The sequence below is a fragment of the Pipistrellus kuhlii genome, unplaced genomic scaffold, assembly GCF_014108245.1.
Source record: "Pipistrellus kuhlii isolate mPipKuh1 unplaced genomic scaffold, mPipKuh1.p scaffold_m20_p_8, whole genome shotgun sequence".
In the NCBI taxonomy this organism is placed as follows: domain Eukaryota; kingdom Metazoa; phylum Chordata; class Mammalia; order Chiroptera; family Vespertilionidae; genus Pipistrellus; species Pipistrellus kuhlii.
Genome location: NW_023425584.1, coordinates 31,970,255 through 31,987,811, shown reverse-complemented (window position 1 = coordinate 31,987,811; position 17,557 = coordinate 31,970,255). Strand labels below are relative to the sequence as shown.

The following is a 17,557-nucleotide window of genomic DNA, read 5'->3' as shown; positions in this document are numbered from 1 at the left end:
TATCTATTATCAGTGAGAAGAACCAGAAAAGACCAATGCATAAATGTATAATACAGAAGAAAACACATGAACAACACACAAAGAAGGGAGGAAAAGGCAGAAGAAAATTCAAGTTTACAAAACTTCAACAGAAAACAAGACCATAAACAAGACAGGACTTAAGTAGTAAGTGGCTCATCAAAAATCCTTCTAACATGTAATAGAAACATCTTACTTCATGATTCATTACAATCTTAAGTTAACAAAATTTTTCTTATGCAATCCTTTCCTCCACAAACACCATCTCTCTTTCTTGCTTGTATTTTTTAAAATATATATCTTTATTGATTTCAGAGAGGAAGACAGAGGGAAAGAGAGATAAAAACATCAATGACAAGAGAGAATCATTGATTGGCTGCCTCCTGCATATTCCCTACTGGAGATTGAGCCCGCAACCCAGGCATGTACCCTTGACCGGAATCAAACCTGGGACCCTTCAGTCCACAGGCAGATGCTCTATCAGCTGAGCCAAACCAGTTAGGGTCACCATATCTTTCTCCATCAAAAAATGAAAAGGCTACATAGATGTTTTATTAGGTCCTAAAAATTCCATTCTAAATAGGTATCTAGCTACGTGTAAGCAGAGATCTGAACTTACTTGAACAAAAGGTGGCAGTTTCTGATTATATTGCAGTTTTAAGAGAGATAAGGGGATCTTTAAAAGTAGGAGAAATTTAAAATAAAATTCAATCAATGCTGTAAGTTTAATGGTATTAGAAGATCTGAAGAATTAAAGTCATCTTTGATTTCAATTATTTACTAACTCAATTTTATAGTATAGTTAGGATAAGGACTATCTCTTTTAGGAAAATTGATGTCAAAACTTAACCTTTATAACAAAATCTCTTATCCATTTTTATACTTACATATTTATTTTTATAAAACATGACATTTGAAAAAAAGAAAATGTGTGGACTATGAAGCCAGATTACCTAGGTTTGGATCCACCACTAGAGAGTTTTAAGAATCTGGACAACTTTAACTTCTCTGTCTGTACCATGGGAATAACAGTATTCATCTCATAGCGTGGTCTGAATAATTAAATAATTCATATAACGTGCTTAGAACAATGTATGGCACATAGTAAGCCCACAACAAATATTTCCTATCATCATCATCATCATCGATCATCATTAATAAAAGAAAGGGACTTTTGGAATGTCAATAATAAAAAAGTAAAGAAAATAAAAGCTAGCTCTATCACTACTTTCACCTAGTTAGCAAAAGGCATTTGTCAGGAATGTAGGTTGACAGGGTTAATAGAACGCATGCTACTTTATGTGCGTGCATTAATGAAGAGGATGCAGTATATGGTAAGAGTTGCACAACCTTCATTCCAGTTGCATTCATCTCTACACTTACCCCAGACTCCGCCACCTCTTCTTCCTGTAAGCAAGAGCCACAAACATTGAAGCATGTGTGTGAATAGGAAGCACAGAAAAAAGACAACAGTTGAGACCAGAAAAACTCTGAAGACAGAATAGGACAGAAAAATTTTACTAGGAAAAATGGTAGCTTAAACAGTCAATGTCTTTAATGGAATGCAGAGGAGTAAAACGAATTATGATAGGTATTGAAAGCCAAAAACCCCTACAATATTTTTAAAATATGCTTTTAGAACAATTATATTTTTAACCTAATTCATCTAAAGCAGTGGTTCTCAACCTTTCTAATGCCTCAACCCTTTAATGCAGTTTTTCATGTTGTGATGACTCCCAACCATAAAATTATTTTTGTTGCTACTTCATAACTGTAATTTTGCTACTGTTATGAATCGTAATGTAGATATCTGTGTTTTCCAATGGTCTTAGGCTCTATAGCAGCGGTTCTCATGTCATGACCTACAGGTTGAGAACCGCTAGCAGAGTTGCCTAAGACCGGAAAACACTGGTATTTACATTATGATTCATAACAGTAGCAAAATTACAGTTATGAAGTAGCAACGAAATAATTTTATGGTTGGGGGTCACCACAACATGAGAAACTGTATTAAAGGGTCGTGGCATTAGAAAGGTTGAGAACCACTGATCTAGAGGCTTATGTTAATAAGAAGCTTAAGGAAAAACATTTACTAAAATTGTAAAATGAAGGTATTTAGGGGAAAAAACCTTAAATTGTGGAATAGAACTTGTAAATATAATTTCACTTTTAAGTGCAGAAATTTCTCTGGCAAATTCAACAACATTCAAATTTTATAAGAAATGTGAACCAGGAAATTCAACCTAAAAAAGTAAAAACATATCAAAATTTTTTATCATATTGTATATCCTTATAATTGGATTAAATAAAGGCGGTTTTAAAATTTTTATTATTATTTATTTATCCATATTTTTGTACCCCTTTCAATCCCTAATTGGCCTTAGTGCACTGAGGGAGTTCCACTGTGGGCAGTCCCAAAGTGTTTTTCAGCCAGCAAATTGATTACTGTTAAAATAAAGGGGTTACTTTGTCCACATTACATAATATGCACCACCAAAATGGACAATTATTTGCTAAAGAAAAATAATAAATTTTAGTATTGGATGACAAAACTGATTCAGGAAAAGTTCAGTGCAATCTAATTATAAATGTTTTACTTTCTTCTATACTATATTCTACTTGGCCCATGCTATTCCCAAGAAAATAGCTGAATTTATTAATTTCTTCATAGTTTTTCATTCTTTGCTCATTACTGAAGCATAGCTGTACTTAGTATATTATTAACTGGTCTGGCAGAGTTGCAGATTCATTATGTCTTCAGGAGCCAAAGTGCTAACATGTATGAGAATAAATGAAGGCCCATGTTTAAGACAACATGCAGTGGAGGGGCCACTGTACAGGGACATGCTACAACAACAACAAAACTTAAAAAAACAAACAATGAAATAAACAAACCCTCCTCTAGATCTGCTTTGGTCCCTGGTTCTTGCTGTTTTCTGCTTACGCATTGCTGAGCAATCACCTCTCTCATTACAGGTAGTGACTGGCAGGGGAGATCTGACACCCTTCCTCCACAGCTTGAGAATCTCTTAACTAGAGCAACCAACCATCAGAGCAACTACTTACAAAAACATAGGCCCCTGAACAGTAATTTAAATAAAACCAAACCAAACCAAAAAAACCAATCCTGACACACACTAATTCTGTTTGGTTATAAAAATTCCATTTATGATTTTTAAAGAACCAAATACTTTTGTTTTCTTACTAAACTGTATTTATTAAGTCAAAGGAATTTGTGTCTGCTTTTGTAAATATTTTCTTTCTAAAGCTCTTTATGTATTGAAGCTATACACATAGGCCCAAAGGATAATCAGGCCAAAAATGAAAGCTCTATCATTTATTCTGAAAATTATAAAAATTATTGCGAACAGCTTTAAGTTCCATAGAATTTGAGGAAGTCTTTGTTGTTACATTAAAAATCAGTTTTACAAGGCATTTTTAGAAGATCAGTTTAATATGGACTACTAATAAAAATAATATTTTCCATTTTTATTAAAGAACATTTTAAATCTGCACTTTCTGAATTGTTTAAAGAACTTACACATAAATAAACAGGAGTACCATGACTTGAGAAAAAGAATGTATTTTAGAAGAATAAAGTATGACTTAGATGGAACCAGAACTAAAAAAATATTCAGTAAAAACAAAAGACATATGCACATTAATATTTTACAAATTAGATTAGAAATCAGAAGAAAGCATTTGTCCTCTGCGGAAACTTCAGTAAAGATCAGCAACTTATAATGAAGTTAGTTAATATTTTAAGTAACAATAACAATACAGAACTTCCATGTGCTTTAAAAAGTAATGCAGAACTAGGGTTCAAATCTCAAAAAATTATGTAATCCTGGGCATTATTACCTAACTCTCTTAACTTCAGTTTCTTCATATGTAAAAGGAAGGTCAATATTACCTACCTTTAAAGGTTACTGTGATAAATTATTACTTTGAGATTGTGTAAAGCACTTTGTACAGCATATAACCATGGTAAATGGTCAAAAAATGACAAATATTTTAAATATCTCACTCCTGATGCCACTCTGTAACACTTTACACACTTCACTACCATACCTCTGTCGGAACATCATAGCTGGGTCCATGTTAACAGAAGTCATCCTAACAACTTGACGGATTTCCTTGGCAATCATTCTTAGCTTCTCAAAATTTACTAAACCATCTACTTTGGAGTCATTTCCTATGGAATAAAAATAAAAGTTTTTAATTTTCAAAATTAAGATATCTATATAAAGGTTGCAGAAGCCAATTTATTATTCTTGGGGGTATAAATAACCTTCTTTCTCAAACGGTCACTCTTACCAGTATTTTTAAAAATCGATAAACCATAGATGGTTCAACCCTGCTCCCAGGGAATGAGCTATAGGGAGGAATTGTATTTTTAGGGGTAGTAAAAATTATGAATATTGGAAAGTGACAAACAGCATAGCTTCTAAAACCAATTTCATTATGTTATAGGCAAACCAGTAAAACAAGCAGCTACTCAAATCTAACTCTCCAGTTACTGAGCCCAATGAAAACTTTTTAACCAGAGGTCACAAAGAATGAGCTTTGGGCTTAATTAACCCAGTGAGTTTTCTCTGGTTTACAATGCTTGACAAATTGTTAAGTGAGTTGCTAACATTTAAGAAGAAGAAGATATCCCATGAAAACAAGAATTTCTGATTTCTCTTAAAGATAAAAAGGAAAAGGGTTAGATGAGAGATTAAATAACAGTAGGTATGTTTTCCCAAATGGCAATAATTAGTTAAAATTAAGAGGTGGCTGACTCACAAGGATAAACACTTTTTAGTCTGCATTCATTTTGCCTCTCCCAGAACTTGAATTTACAATCATGACTTTAATATAAATTTGCTCATTCATAAGCTTCATAATTTTTATTTCTGTACTGTTAAATAGTTTTTTGAGAATGATTCATATAACTTTCAAAATGGTTTACTTTTCTTTGAAGAGAGTAAAGACCAGACTAAAAGCTCATTTGTTGGCCTGCCCAGTTCAAAACACAAGGCAAAGACTAAATTCAAAGAGCAATCTGTCTACAGCAGTGTTGTTCTTTTCCACACCCATCTTTTCTTATTTTTACACATATTTTTATTGATTTCAGAGAGGAAGGAAGAGGAAGAGAGATAGAAATAGCAATGATGAGAGAGAACGATCGATCGGCTGCCTCCTGTACCCTCCTCTCCCCACATTGGGGATTGAACCTGCAACCAGGGCATGAGCTCTTGACCAGAATCGAACCTGGGACCCTTTAGTTTGCAAGCCAATGCTCTATCCACTGAGCCAAACTGGCTAGGGCCCACACCTGTCTTTAACAGTTAGCATAACCCAGTTATCTCCCGTGGCAGCCCTTGAGGTGCCATTATGGAACTGCAAGTCCGAGAAGACAAGTTTGAGAACCATATAGGTCTAGAACACATGGTGGGCCCCCGTCTCACAGTAAACAGAAGCTATACATGGGACATACGCGTTATTTAGGGTTTCAACATGAGTTGGAAACAAAATAATCTCCAAAAGTGCTTTCAAGTCACCTAAACATATTTTGAGGGAGCATGTCAAAAGATCTTATGAAAAAGGAGTGAGAATGAAGGGGGGGGGGGTGGTCAGTAAAATTAGGTAATCTGAACTTTTGATGAAAAATAATAGAAAATTTGGACAAAAGCTGAAAATAAACAAATATTTTAAGACATTAAAAGATATCCAGGCAGTGAAGATCTGAAAGAATGAAGATCTGGGGCAGGTTTAGCATTTCCCAATACTAGACTCTAGGGACATCTGCTGATTTCAGAAAAGGTGGATGCTGAGCTGCAAAACTGAGGAGTGCCATTCTATCTTTTGAGGTTGGAGGAAAGAACAAGTCCAGATAAGCCTCCAATGCTTTGGGTTGAGATCCTGAAGGGCTAAATCCTGGTGACTAATAATGAACTGAATGTAGACTGGAGTAAAAGTTCAATGTTAAACTACCTCAAAATGCGAAAATGAAGTAATTTTGGAATGCTAGACCCCCTAGCTGCTTGGCACAAGCAAAGTATCACTTCTCTCTGGAGGAATGAAACATCATCTGAAACCAGGTTATTTCTGTAATTTTTTAATACACAGTATTTATTTGGTCAAAAATAACCAGGACCTTCAGGAGAAAAAAATAACATAATTAAAATGCAAAAAACAAAAAAACACCCCAAAAAACAAAAAAAAACACAGAAAGGGACCCACAAAGGATCCAGATTATGGAGTTAATAGTGATAGATTTAAAAATAACTATACTGAATATGTGCAAAGATATAAAAAAAAAAACCACTACCAAGAACTCTGGCAGAGATCAAGACGACGAAAAAATAAACAAATGTAAACTGTAAAACTGGAAAAACACACACAAGAGTAATTGGAATTAGAAACTCACTGATAAATTTAATAGTAAATTAGACATAGCTAAAAAGAGAATTAATTGGACAACAGGTTGGAAGAAAATATCCAGAATAAAGCACGATGCGAGCAAGGCTGGCCCCACAGATCAGCTTGTGAGAAGGCAGTAGCTGGAGGGCAGCTGCCAGCAGACAGAGGACCAAGGCCGTGGTGGGAGGGGCCAGGTGGGAGCGTGGAGGATGGGCTGAGACCCGCCCCTGTGCCTACTGCAGCCTCATGACCCACACTTTCAAGGTGCATGAATTCGTGCACTGGGCCACTAGTATTCAATATAATAAATCACAATTCTCTTGAATTAGCTGAAGTTAAATATGCTAATTTTCAAAGAACTTTCAAATACCTTCATGTAGAAATGTCATATCTTTCTTGACAACAGGGAAGAGTGGAATAATTGGAGGCTGCATACTTTGACTACTAAGAATATTTCTATACTTGGCCATGTTTCTAGATGGATCAAAAAGGTCTTGCAGATCTTGCAGGTGTTTCTCATACTTGCTTGGTAACTTTTCCCAAGTACCTTTGAGTCGTGCTACAGATGCCAGGTTCAAGCCACTGCCAAGGATGAGAATAAAAACATTAAAAAGAGATTTGGGTAAGAGAGAGGGCTCAGGTAGGTAAAGTGCATACAGCAAGTTTCTCTAATAAATCTAAAACAATGTGTTGAAATAAATAGAGAGAACTATAAAACAAATAAATAAAAAGGATTCCTTGATCATAAAACAAGGAAATCCTCTTTCAGAGAAACTACATTACTTACCTATAGTTGTATACTTATAGCCTTTACTTTATAGTTTACATGCTAATAGACAAATAATAATTCCATAAAACACATTTAACTTTAAAATAAACAAAGTATCACAATATTGTTTGTTTTACTTAGAAATAACTTTATGAAGATATTATCTATTTGTGAACTGAAGTTCAAAGGCAACAGAAAGGTACTTGAATATGCTCAGAAAACTAATTCCCACAAACTTCAACCAAGAGATAACTGGAAAGAGTGATGTCAGCGTCGTGGCGGTATAAGATGTCCCTCATTTTATTCTCCCACCCAACCACAAAAATGTGGCACATATCCATGAACAAAGTGCCTCTGGTGGAGTTCTGGGACCAGCACCATACTCCATGGGATCTGGGAGGAGGAGCCTCACTCACAGGTGTATCGAATAACAGGTAGCTAAGTTTGGTGCACGTTTGGGAGTGTTCTACACGAGACTGGGCATGTTTTAGCCCCTCTTAGCTGTGATCTGAGAAGACCTGCAAAACACAGACTTGGGCAGTCACCCACAGACAAGAGAACCTTGTGGAAGTCCAGGTTTCCAGAAGAGAATTTCCAACATTAGGTTGGAGTAAAACAAAACAAAACAAAAAGTTTGGATGCACTAATAGGTAAAAAGAACATCATTTCACCCTGCACTATCAGGGCTAAACTAGGTTGCCCACGGTTTCTCCCAGGGGAGAAAGGGAAAGCCAGTGAGTGAATGCTTGGTTTCCTTAGCTGTGTGGGACACTGCCAAGGACACACATTTCTCTCTCACACAATCCAGAGCATTAAAGTGAAAGCTCCCTGACTAAGGGGAAGGTGCACATCAGGTGTGTGGAATATGAGATTCCTGGAGGGTGTTAAAAAGGGATGCAGTTCCTGCTGACTGCTTCTGGACTACAATAGGAAGCCCACCCAGGAGACAAAGGGAACACCTCACCCACAGATCCCTCCCACGGGTACCTGCAGCGCACCATGTACCAAACCCATACCTCCCCCTGGTCTGCTGCTGGCTCCCTGTGTAAGGTCCTGAGACCAAGCTCTGGTAGAGGCAGCATACGCAGTGTCTGCAGGCAAAGGAGAAACCATAAACGACCACCTTCAAGAAAACAAGAGAAGCTACCAGCAACTGGCACGCTGTGTTACAGGATCGAGAGAAGACACACAAGCTTCGTAATTCTGCCACATGAGAAAGCAAGAAGCATAGAGCAGATGTATCCATACAACACCTGGGAAAGCCTCAAAATCTATAGAAAGGTTGCCCCAGCCCAGTGGTTGGCAAACTCATTAGTCAACAGAGCCAAATATCAACAGTACAATGATTGCAATTTTTTTTGAGAGCCAAAATTTTTAAACTTAAACTTCTTCTAATGCTACTTCTTCAAAATAAACTCGCCCAGGCTGTGTTATTTTGTGGAAGAGCCACACTCAAAGGGCCAAAGAGCCACATATGGCTCGCAAACCGCAGTTTGCCCACCATGGCTGTAGCCAGTTTGGCTCAGGGTATAGTGTTGGCCTGAGCACCGAAGGGTCCCCGTTCCATCCCAGTAAAGTGCAGGTACCTTGGTTGCAGGTTCCTCCCTGGCCCGGACCCTGGTTAGGGCTCGTGCAGGAGGCAACCAATCGATGTCTCTCACATCAACATTTCTCTGTCTTTCCCTCTCTCTCTCCCACTCTCCCTAAAAATCAATAGGAAAATATCCTTGGGCGAGAATTAACAACAACAACAACAATAAAATCTACAGCAAGGTTGATGAAAGAGTTTTTTTCCATCTTGAAGACAATAAAAAACTAAAGGAGGTGACTGCTTTCTCAAATGCAAAAAAACACACATAACCAAACCAAACAAAATGAAAATGCAAAACTCCAATAATAAAGAAAATATTACTTCACCAAAAGTTCACAAAAATCTTCCAATAACTAAGTCCAGAACACGGAGATCTATGATTTACCTGTTAAAGAATTCAAAATAGTTGTTTTAAGGAAATTCAAAGGAGCTACAAAAATACACACAGGACAATTCAATGAAATTAGGAAAATAATACATACTCAAAATATAGAAAGTGAAAAAGGAACCAAACGAATATCTAAAGCTGAAAAATTCAATGAAATGAAAAATGTAATACAGAGCATTGGCACCAGGGTAGACCAAATAGAAAGAAGAATTAGTGAGACAGAGTATAGGAACCTTGAAATAACCCAGTTTGGGGGGGGGGGAGAGAGTAAAGAAAGCCTACATAATCTAAAGAAAACCATAAAAAAAAAAAAAAATCAATAACCAAACCATTGGAGTTCTAGGAGGGAGAAGGAAGCAAAAAGTCTAAAGAAATATGGCAGAAAACTTCCCAAACCAGAGAAGAGACCTGAATATTCAAGTTCAGAAAGTGAGATCACTTCACTCCATTATTTCAATGCAAAACAACTTTCTTCAAAACACATTATAATAAAACTGCCAAAAATCAAAGAAAGAGATAATTCTAAAGGCAGTAGAGAAAAAAGAGTGGCAGAATTCTTAGCAGAAATCATATAGGCTAGGAGAGAATGGGTGATATATTCGAAGTGCTGTAAAAAAACCCAAACAAACAAACAAACAAACGAACAAAAAAACTACCAACCAAGAATAATCTTTTCAAAACTATGCTAGAGAAATAAAGCACTTTCCAGAAAAACAAAAGCTGAAAGAATTCATCAGCACTAGAATTGCCTTACAAGAAGTGCTGAAAAGGGTTCTTCAAATTGAAATGAAATGATAACTAATAGTAATGTGAAACCACATGAAAATATACAACACTTTGACAAAGGTAATAAAATTCTGCAAAATCTCAGTACTGTAATTTGAGGTATGTAAACCACTCAAATAGAGTATAAAGGTTAAAGGACAAGAGTATCAAAAAATAACTATAGCTACTGTATAATACACAATATAAAAAGGTAAATGCGACATTAAAAACATAAAATGGGAGAAGTTAAAGGGTAGAGTTTTATACGTGATTGAAGTTATTAGCATCAAATAGACTGTTATAAATTGTTTTATGTAAGTTTCATGGCAACCACAAAGCAAAAACCTATAGCAGACTCACAAAAGATAGAGAGCATGGGTATGTTACATGCCATTAAGTCCACTCTAACTCCTGAGGAAATCTATGAATGATGATGTCCACAAAATCCTGTCCTCAACAGCCCTGTATGTACTCTCCTTTATGTACTCTCACGCCTCTGGCTTCTTTTATGGAGTCAATCCATTTCATATTTGGCTGTCTTCTTTTCCTGCTGCTTTCTAGTTTTACCAGCATTATTGTCTTTACCTAAAAACCCTGCCTTCAGGCCCCTGGCTGGTGTGACAGTTGGTTGAGCATTGCCCTGTGCACCAAAAGGTCATCAGTATAATCCCCAGCTGGGGTGTGTTCAGAAGGCAACTGATAGATGTTTCTCTCTCTCTCTCTCCCCCCCCTTCCTCTTTCTCTAAAATCAATTAAAACATTAAAACAAAAACAAAAAAAAAACAAAAAACCCTTCCTTCTATGATGTGTCCCAAGAACACCACAATGAAAAACTACCAATTTACAATAGAACACAGCAAAAGAATAAAAGAATTACAAATAGCCAGAAAATAAATGAGATATAAAATGGAAGTAGTAAGTCCTTATATATAAATAATTATACTAAATGTAAATGAACTAAATTTTCCAATCAAAATAATGGTTGGATGGATAAAAAAACAAGATCCAACTATATGTTGCTTACAAAATAGTCACTTCAACTTAAAGGACACACAGAGGCTCAACGTGAAGGGGATGGAAAAATATTACAGATAAGTAGAAACCAAAAGAGAGCTGGGCTAGCTGTATTTCTGTCAGATAAAATAGACTTTAAGCCAAAAACGTTAACATGAGACAAAAGGTCATTTACATTACATAATGATAAAAGGGCCAACTCCTCATGAAGGCATAATAATTGTAAATATATGAGCACCCAACACTGGAGTGCCAAAATATATTCAACAAACACTAACAGATCTGAAAGAAGAAATAGACAACAATACAATAATAGTGGGGGACTTTAATATCCCACTTTCAGCAATGAATAGATCATATAGACAGAAAACTAGTAAGGAAACATTGACACTATAACCATTACATTTCATCCAACATCAGTAGTATACATATTCTTCTCAAGCATGCACAGAACATTCTCCAGGATATATCTTAAGATAAGCCACAAAACAACGCTTAGTCAAGTTAAGATTGAAATCATACTTAGTATCTTTTTCCAAGCACAATGGTGTGAAGCTAGGAATTAATAAGAGGAGAACTAGAAAATCTACAAACTGAACAACATACCCCTGAACTACCAATGTGTCAAAGAACAAAAGGGAAATTAAAAAAATCTCTAAACAAAGGAAAATAGATATACAACATAACAAAAGCTATGAGATGCTATAACAACAATTCCAAAATGGAAATTTATAGTGATAAATATCCATATTACAAAAAACAAAGGTCTCAAATAAACTAACTATATGTATGAAAGAACTGTAAAAAAAAAAAAAAAAAAGCAAACACACACACACACACAAAGAAACTTAGCCCAAAATTAGAATAAAGAAGAAAATAAATACAGAACAGAAAAAATAAAATACATACCAGAAAAACAATAAAAAAGATCAATGAAACTAAGAACTGTTTTTTTGAAATGACAAAATTGACAAATATTTAGCTAGACCAGCGACTATCAATTGGTTTGCCACAATTTTTAAAACATACAATACCTGACTATTTAGTCAGAGGCACAGACTTCTTTTCCTTATATTATCACATTAAAAAAATGACAACAGCAAACATAACAATAGCTATCTATGTGAATGTATCAAAATCATACCTATTTTTTTTTGTCACATCAGAAAAAACAATTATTTCTGATGTGCCACAGAATTTTAGCAATTAGTTTATATGTACCAGGAGATGAGGTACTGCAAGATGCACAGAATAGAAGTCTGATGATAAATAAAGACCAACCATTGGGCAGCACTATGCAAAGAAAAAGGAGGAAAAATGGAAAACAATCACCCACACAACCTCCCCCAAAAAATGTTTTAAGTAACAGAAAGATGGGAGGAACAAAGAAAAAAAGCCAGAATCACAAAAATGGAAGACATATATTAGTTTTTACAAGTAAAAACCTATTAACTTTTTATCTCCTAGTCATTAATACCTAAGCAGAAAATCAGTTTCACGCCTAATATCATAACAAAATTGTACATATATTTGTACGAACGTACCTTATTATTGCAAACATGGAATTGAAGTTCTTACATTCTCGACAATGAAGTGCGATTTTAATAAAATGTTTAATAATCTTCATTCGTTTAAGCTGATTCGATTCGTTTAAAACTTCTGAGGCAACCCAGAATGTCTCTTGGTTTACAATGTCCTCAAACTCTTTCAAGTGAGTATTTCCTGTTTTGGAATCTAACTTAAAAAGGTCATCAATGTATTCAGTAGGCTCAATATTACGAAACAAATCGAAGTCCCTCATTGATAGTTGAGTGGCCAGCTCAATGGTACTGAGCTGCAGCATGGATAGTTGACTTTCCTTAACTAGTTCTTGAGCATCTTCATCTGAACATAAGGTCTCGGTTTCCATGTTATTTTTTAAATAATACCTAAAAAGGAAAAAATTGTTTTTTGTAAGTGATTTTATACTTGTAAGGGTACTTTCCTTCTTTATTATTGTCAAAACATTAAAAATGTTCTAAATTTCCACATATTCATAAAAGGATAACTACTTAGAAGATAAATTGTGAAAATTATGGCTTCTTTTGCCCAAAGTACATATGGTCACATTAAAGACAAATTTATAAATTAATACAATCAGATACATGTAAATATATGTATAATTTAGTTTCTTCTCTGTATAAAACAGAGACTGAACTATATCAGTGATTCTAAAACTTTATTTTAGAAAGAGAGCTAAAATATTTAACAACCTGTCTTCCCTTTACTTTTCCTATGTTTTGATAGCCATTTTGAGTACATTTCTAAAATTATGGAGATAAGAAAAGCTGGGGCCAAAAGAAATCCTACTTCAATTGTAGGGAGAACTCGTGGCCCTAAGACATGATGTTTCTATTTAATATTGGTTTTGACATGGAATCTTCAAAAACACATCTAGAAAAAAGTACATTCACTAATAATAAGCACATTCACCTTCCGTTGAGCTGAATTCTATCAGCTAATTTGGAAAATTGGTCCGGAAGTCTTCTCTGTTTTATGACACCCTCAGGAGTAACAGAAACTTCACAGAGAGAATATGTGTCAGATGCACCAGTCAAACCAAATTCCTGAACAGCCTGACAAACAACTTCTTTAGCTGTAGAGTCTTTACTGATGATAATGTAGCAACTTTGTTGATCTGCTTTGAAAACTCTTATAACTTGATCAGGAATATCTATATAAATAAAAAAATGTGCCCTGTTATTTTCAGGATATTACTTTCACCTGTTCAAAAAGCAATCTGGAACACAATGATTGTTCTCAACAGTGAAATATACATTTCTATTTCAGATAAACAGAAATTACTGTTGTATTTGATTAATAAATGTATCTATCTTTTCAGGTGACAAAATATTAATACATGTTCACAGAAAAACAAAAAGATAAAAATTAGGGTCATACTTATACATAAAACTTGGAAGCCACAATTCTTTTTTTTTTTTTTTACATATATTTTCATTATTCAAACCCCTAATTTTCTCTTCTCTTGTGAACATACTATAACCACATCTGGGAAGGAACAGAGAGTTGTATCTGCTGAAAAATAGTCATACTCTGTTAAAGCCACCTCCCACTCACCCCCAATGCAACAAACTGTTGTATAGTCATGTGTGAGGGATTTGGGCATCATAAATGGGCACCTCCAGAAAAGACCCACAAATGGGATTATTCAAAGGATTAAGACAAACCCTGATGAGTTTACTAATAAAAATAACAACTTGGAAAACATTCCAGAGACAGAGAAAAGAATTCTCTGCACTAATATCAGTGTCAGTGTAAATCTCTTTTTTTATTTTAGAACTGCTAGATGTATAATACATATATATTCTTTACAATCATGTTTATTACTGGGAGAAAATCATACATGCCAAAGATAATACTTGAAATGTGGCACACTTTCAAATATTAACTGATTATATAAACGATAAATATGAGACTAGAATCAAATTGAATCAACGAAAATGAGTTAATCAGTTCAAATTTTAGGTTTGGAGCTAGACTACACTTAAAAATATAATTCTGTAAGGGCAAAATAGATATTTTAAAAGAATCATTGAGAAATACAGCATTTATTAATCTTATAATTCCCACTTCATTCATAAAATTCTGATAGGTAAATGTTAGAAAAGGATTCTCAGATATCTAGACTTTTAACCCCAAGGCAAAATTTGTAGAGTGCTAACTTTAATCTTGCCTAAGTAAAATAAAAGAAAATGAGATATACGAAGAATGCATACATTGACATCGAGGTTACATTAAAACCAGAGAACTTTTTCTGTATTTAAGATGATCATAAAAAGAAAAAGACTCAATCTTCTTTCCACTTTAAGTGGTATTGTTGAATATTTATGGAGTTCCTAGTATGTTCCAAGAATGTTCAGTAATAAATGAGACACAGTAATAAATGAGAAGGGCAAAGCCTTTTTTCTCAGGGATTTGCTTGTATTTAAGAGAGTAAGTGGTGGTTCAAGACAATTAAATAAATAAGACATATAAACATAAGCAATAAAAAGCATAGAATCTTCAAAATACTTACAGTAAAAGCCAATAGCTGTAGGCAGCAAAAACAAAGCAAAACCACAAAAAGGTCAGCAATCAAAAACAAACTATTCAACAGTTCTGTAGCTTTTTACCTACTTTCTAGTAACTTAAACATGGAGCATAAACATAGTTGCGATAAAAATAGATCAAATTAATTAACCTTGGCTGATGTCATATATATACTGCAATATATAAAATCCAGTGCTTCATATATAATCCAACCTGAATTTAAAATGAATTGATAATGAACATTTTATTCAACATAAATATAAATAGCACCATAAAAAGCCTTTCATAAAGTTGCACATTTTGGAGTTTAAAAATATAATTTATAAGTTAAATACCAATTTTATATGTGGTCATTTATATTGTTGCAGACTAAGCTTTGCAGACAGATCTTTCCTAAATGGATTTTAAAAAAGCATCTTCAATCTTTTCACTATATTTTCAATGAGAAAAGTATGCAATCAATCTGAAATAAAATTTAGTAGCAACTCCTTTTAGGAGTTCTAAACTTTAGCACCATGAGGCTTAGTTTTTAAAATTTAACACTCCAATCTCTTCCACCCATTCCCCCCAGCCAAATCCCCAACATCCCTCTCTTCTCTCTCCTTTTTCTACAACCCACTCTTCATCATCTTAATCCCACTTCAACATACTCTTCTGGTGGCAAAAATACAGCCATATAGTCATAGGATCATTCAATCTATAAATCAGATGTCCCTAAAAACTTGTCTTATGAAAATACAGGCAGACATCATTCTATTGCACTTCACTTTACTGAGCTTCACAGATGACGGGCATTTACAAACTGAAGGCCAAGATCCTCCAATAGCAAAAAGACTATGACTCACTTTACTGTGATGTTTGCTTTATTATGGTGGTCTGAAATCAAACTTGCAATATCTCTGAGGTATGCATGGGTGAATACTGTATTTGTGTTTTGATAATGTGAGAATATTTTACTTGTGAATGCAGAATAAGAAGTACTACTCTGGAACACTCACACAGATATGGAAATAAATTCTTATGATAAGCAATTGAGAGTCAACAAAAATTTTTGTTTCTGGAGATTTCTGAAAAGGAGGGACTAACTATTGCAAAGGGACCTGGGTTTCCCTGATGAGTATTGAGGAAGAAGAAAAAGTTTGCAGGATATGCAGGGAGAGACCACCACACATTGTGAACAGCAGGAGCAAAGAGAGTTCTGAAGGTATATGTCGTACTCAGGAAAGATGGATGCGGTGTCAGTGGACAGAATGGAGGCACAGGAAGCTAAGAAAAGGGTTTATGACATGCTGTGAAAACTGGACCCTGATAGGCTTGCTTAGTTACCTTTTCAGATAAATAGTTTACTTTATACCATGGTAACAACTCCTTATAATTAACTTTGATCAAATATCTGAAGTGGTTTCTATCTCATGACTGAATCTTAATACAGAAGTCACTAGAAATATATAAGGTAACTATAAAGGTAATTATAAAATCTTTGTTCTAGAGAAAACACAGTGGTAGTCACGTAGAGAGCAGGATGTGCCAAAGACAGATTAGAGGCAAGTAAAATAAAAAGAAACAGTGTGTAGAATGACTTTCACTAATTTTTATGTTATGTCTACAGTTTTTAAGTTACTATAAAGTATAAGCTTTTCTATTACTCTTGTATTTCCTCCTTTCTAATACTGAGACTTATGTGAGTTGAGTGCCCACTGTACACTAGCTGCTAGGAATTTCAGTACTGAAGCTGAAGCACACAATGCCGATCTTTTTTTTTTTTTTTTTAAATATATTTTTATTGATTTTATACAGAGAGGAAGGGAGAAAGATAGAGAGTTAGAAACATCGATGAGAGAGAGTCATCGATCAGCTGCCTCTTGCACACCCCCCACTGGGGACATGCCTGCTACCAAGGCACATGCCCTTGACCGGAATCAAACCCGGGACTCTTCAGTCCTCAAGCCGACGCTCTATCCATTGAGCCAGACCGGTCCCGGCCAATGCCGATCTTTTTTCCCTCCTCTTCTTGGACCCAGTTATGTATTTCAGTTCTTACCTGTATGCGTCTTTTATTGAAAGCCATTCAAATCATTGCAAGTGATGAATAATTTTTCAAAGCCGAAGTGTTTCTTCCTCATAATGAAATCTTAAATTATATAGTTAAATGACAATTTCTGCCTTTGTGTATCAACAAACGCAGAACCATTAACTTGATGCCAGACACTGAAAGTTTGAGCACCAATAAAAAAAGGTGCTATAGTACTTTTACAATACATGACAAAAACTTAGCTTCAGATGATGGGGGAAAATCAGTGTTTGTAGAACATTATGAACCCTTTTCTATATATCAGAGAGAATGATATAATCTAAGTCAGGCCACTTAGATTAAAGTGACCATATCCACACCCTGGATAACATGCTTGTTTTTGGCTCAGAAGTATCTCTGTTCTCACTCCCCTGTTTGGATTGGGGTTATCAAAAGATACCCACATTGAAGGAAGTATCACTTCAGCTTAGACATAAAGACAAA

The 17,557-nt window shown here is 34.9% G+C and overlaps 1 protein-coding gene across 11 annotated transcripts in view; it reads right to left on the bottom strand.

Annotated features, from left to right (window-relative positions):
• RAPGEF6 (Rap guanine nucleotide exchange factor 6) overlaps positions 1-17,557 on the bottom strand; it is a 142,513-nt gene that overhangs the window by 23,585 nt on the left and 101,371 nt on the right. For 4 of the 11 annotated variants that reach the window (XM_045576315.1, XM_036424571.2, XM_036424576.2 and 1 more), the window contains 5 exons: positions 15,029-15,043; positions 13,426-13,666; positions 12,498-12,881; positions 6,797-7,008; positions 4,090-4,213 (listed from right to left, as the gene is read on the bottom strand). In XM_045576315.1, coding sequence (XP_045432271.1) covers positions 4,090-4,213; positions 6,797-7,008; positions 12,498-12,881; positions 13,426-13,666; positions 15,029-15,043 — 976 coding nt within the window. Of the gene's footprint in view, positions 1-1,401; positions 1,426-4,089; positions 4,214-6,796; positions 7,009-12,497; positions 12,882-13,425; positions 13,667-15,028; positions 15,044-17,557 lie in introns of all 11 variants that reach the window. The other 7 variants (XM_045576314.1, XM_036424584.2, XM_036424572.2 and 4 more) reach the window with 3 other exon arrangements.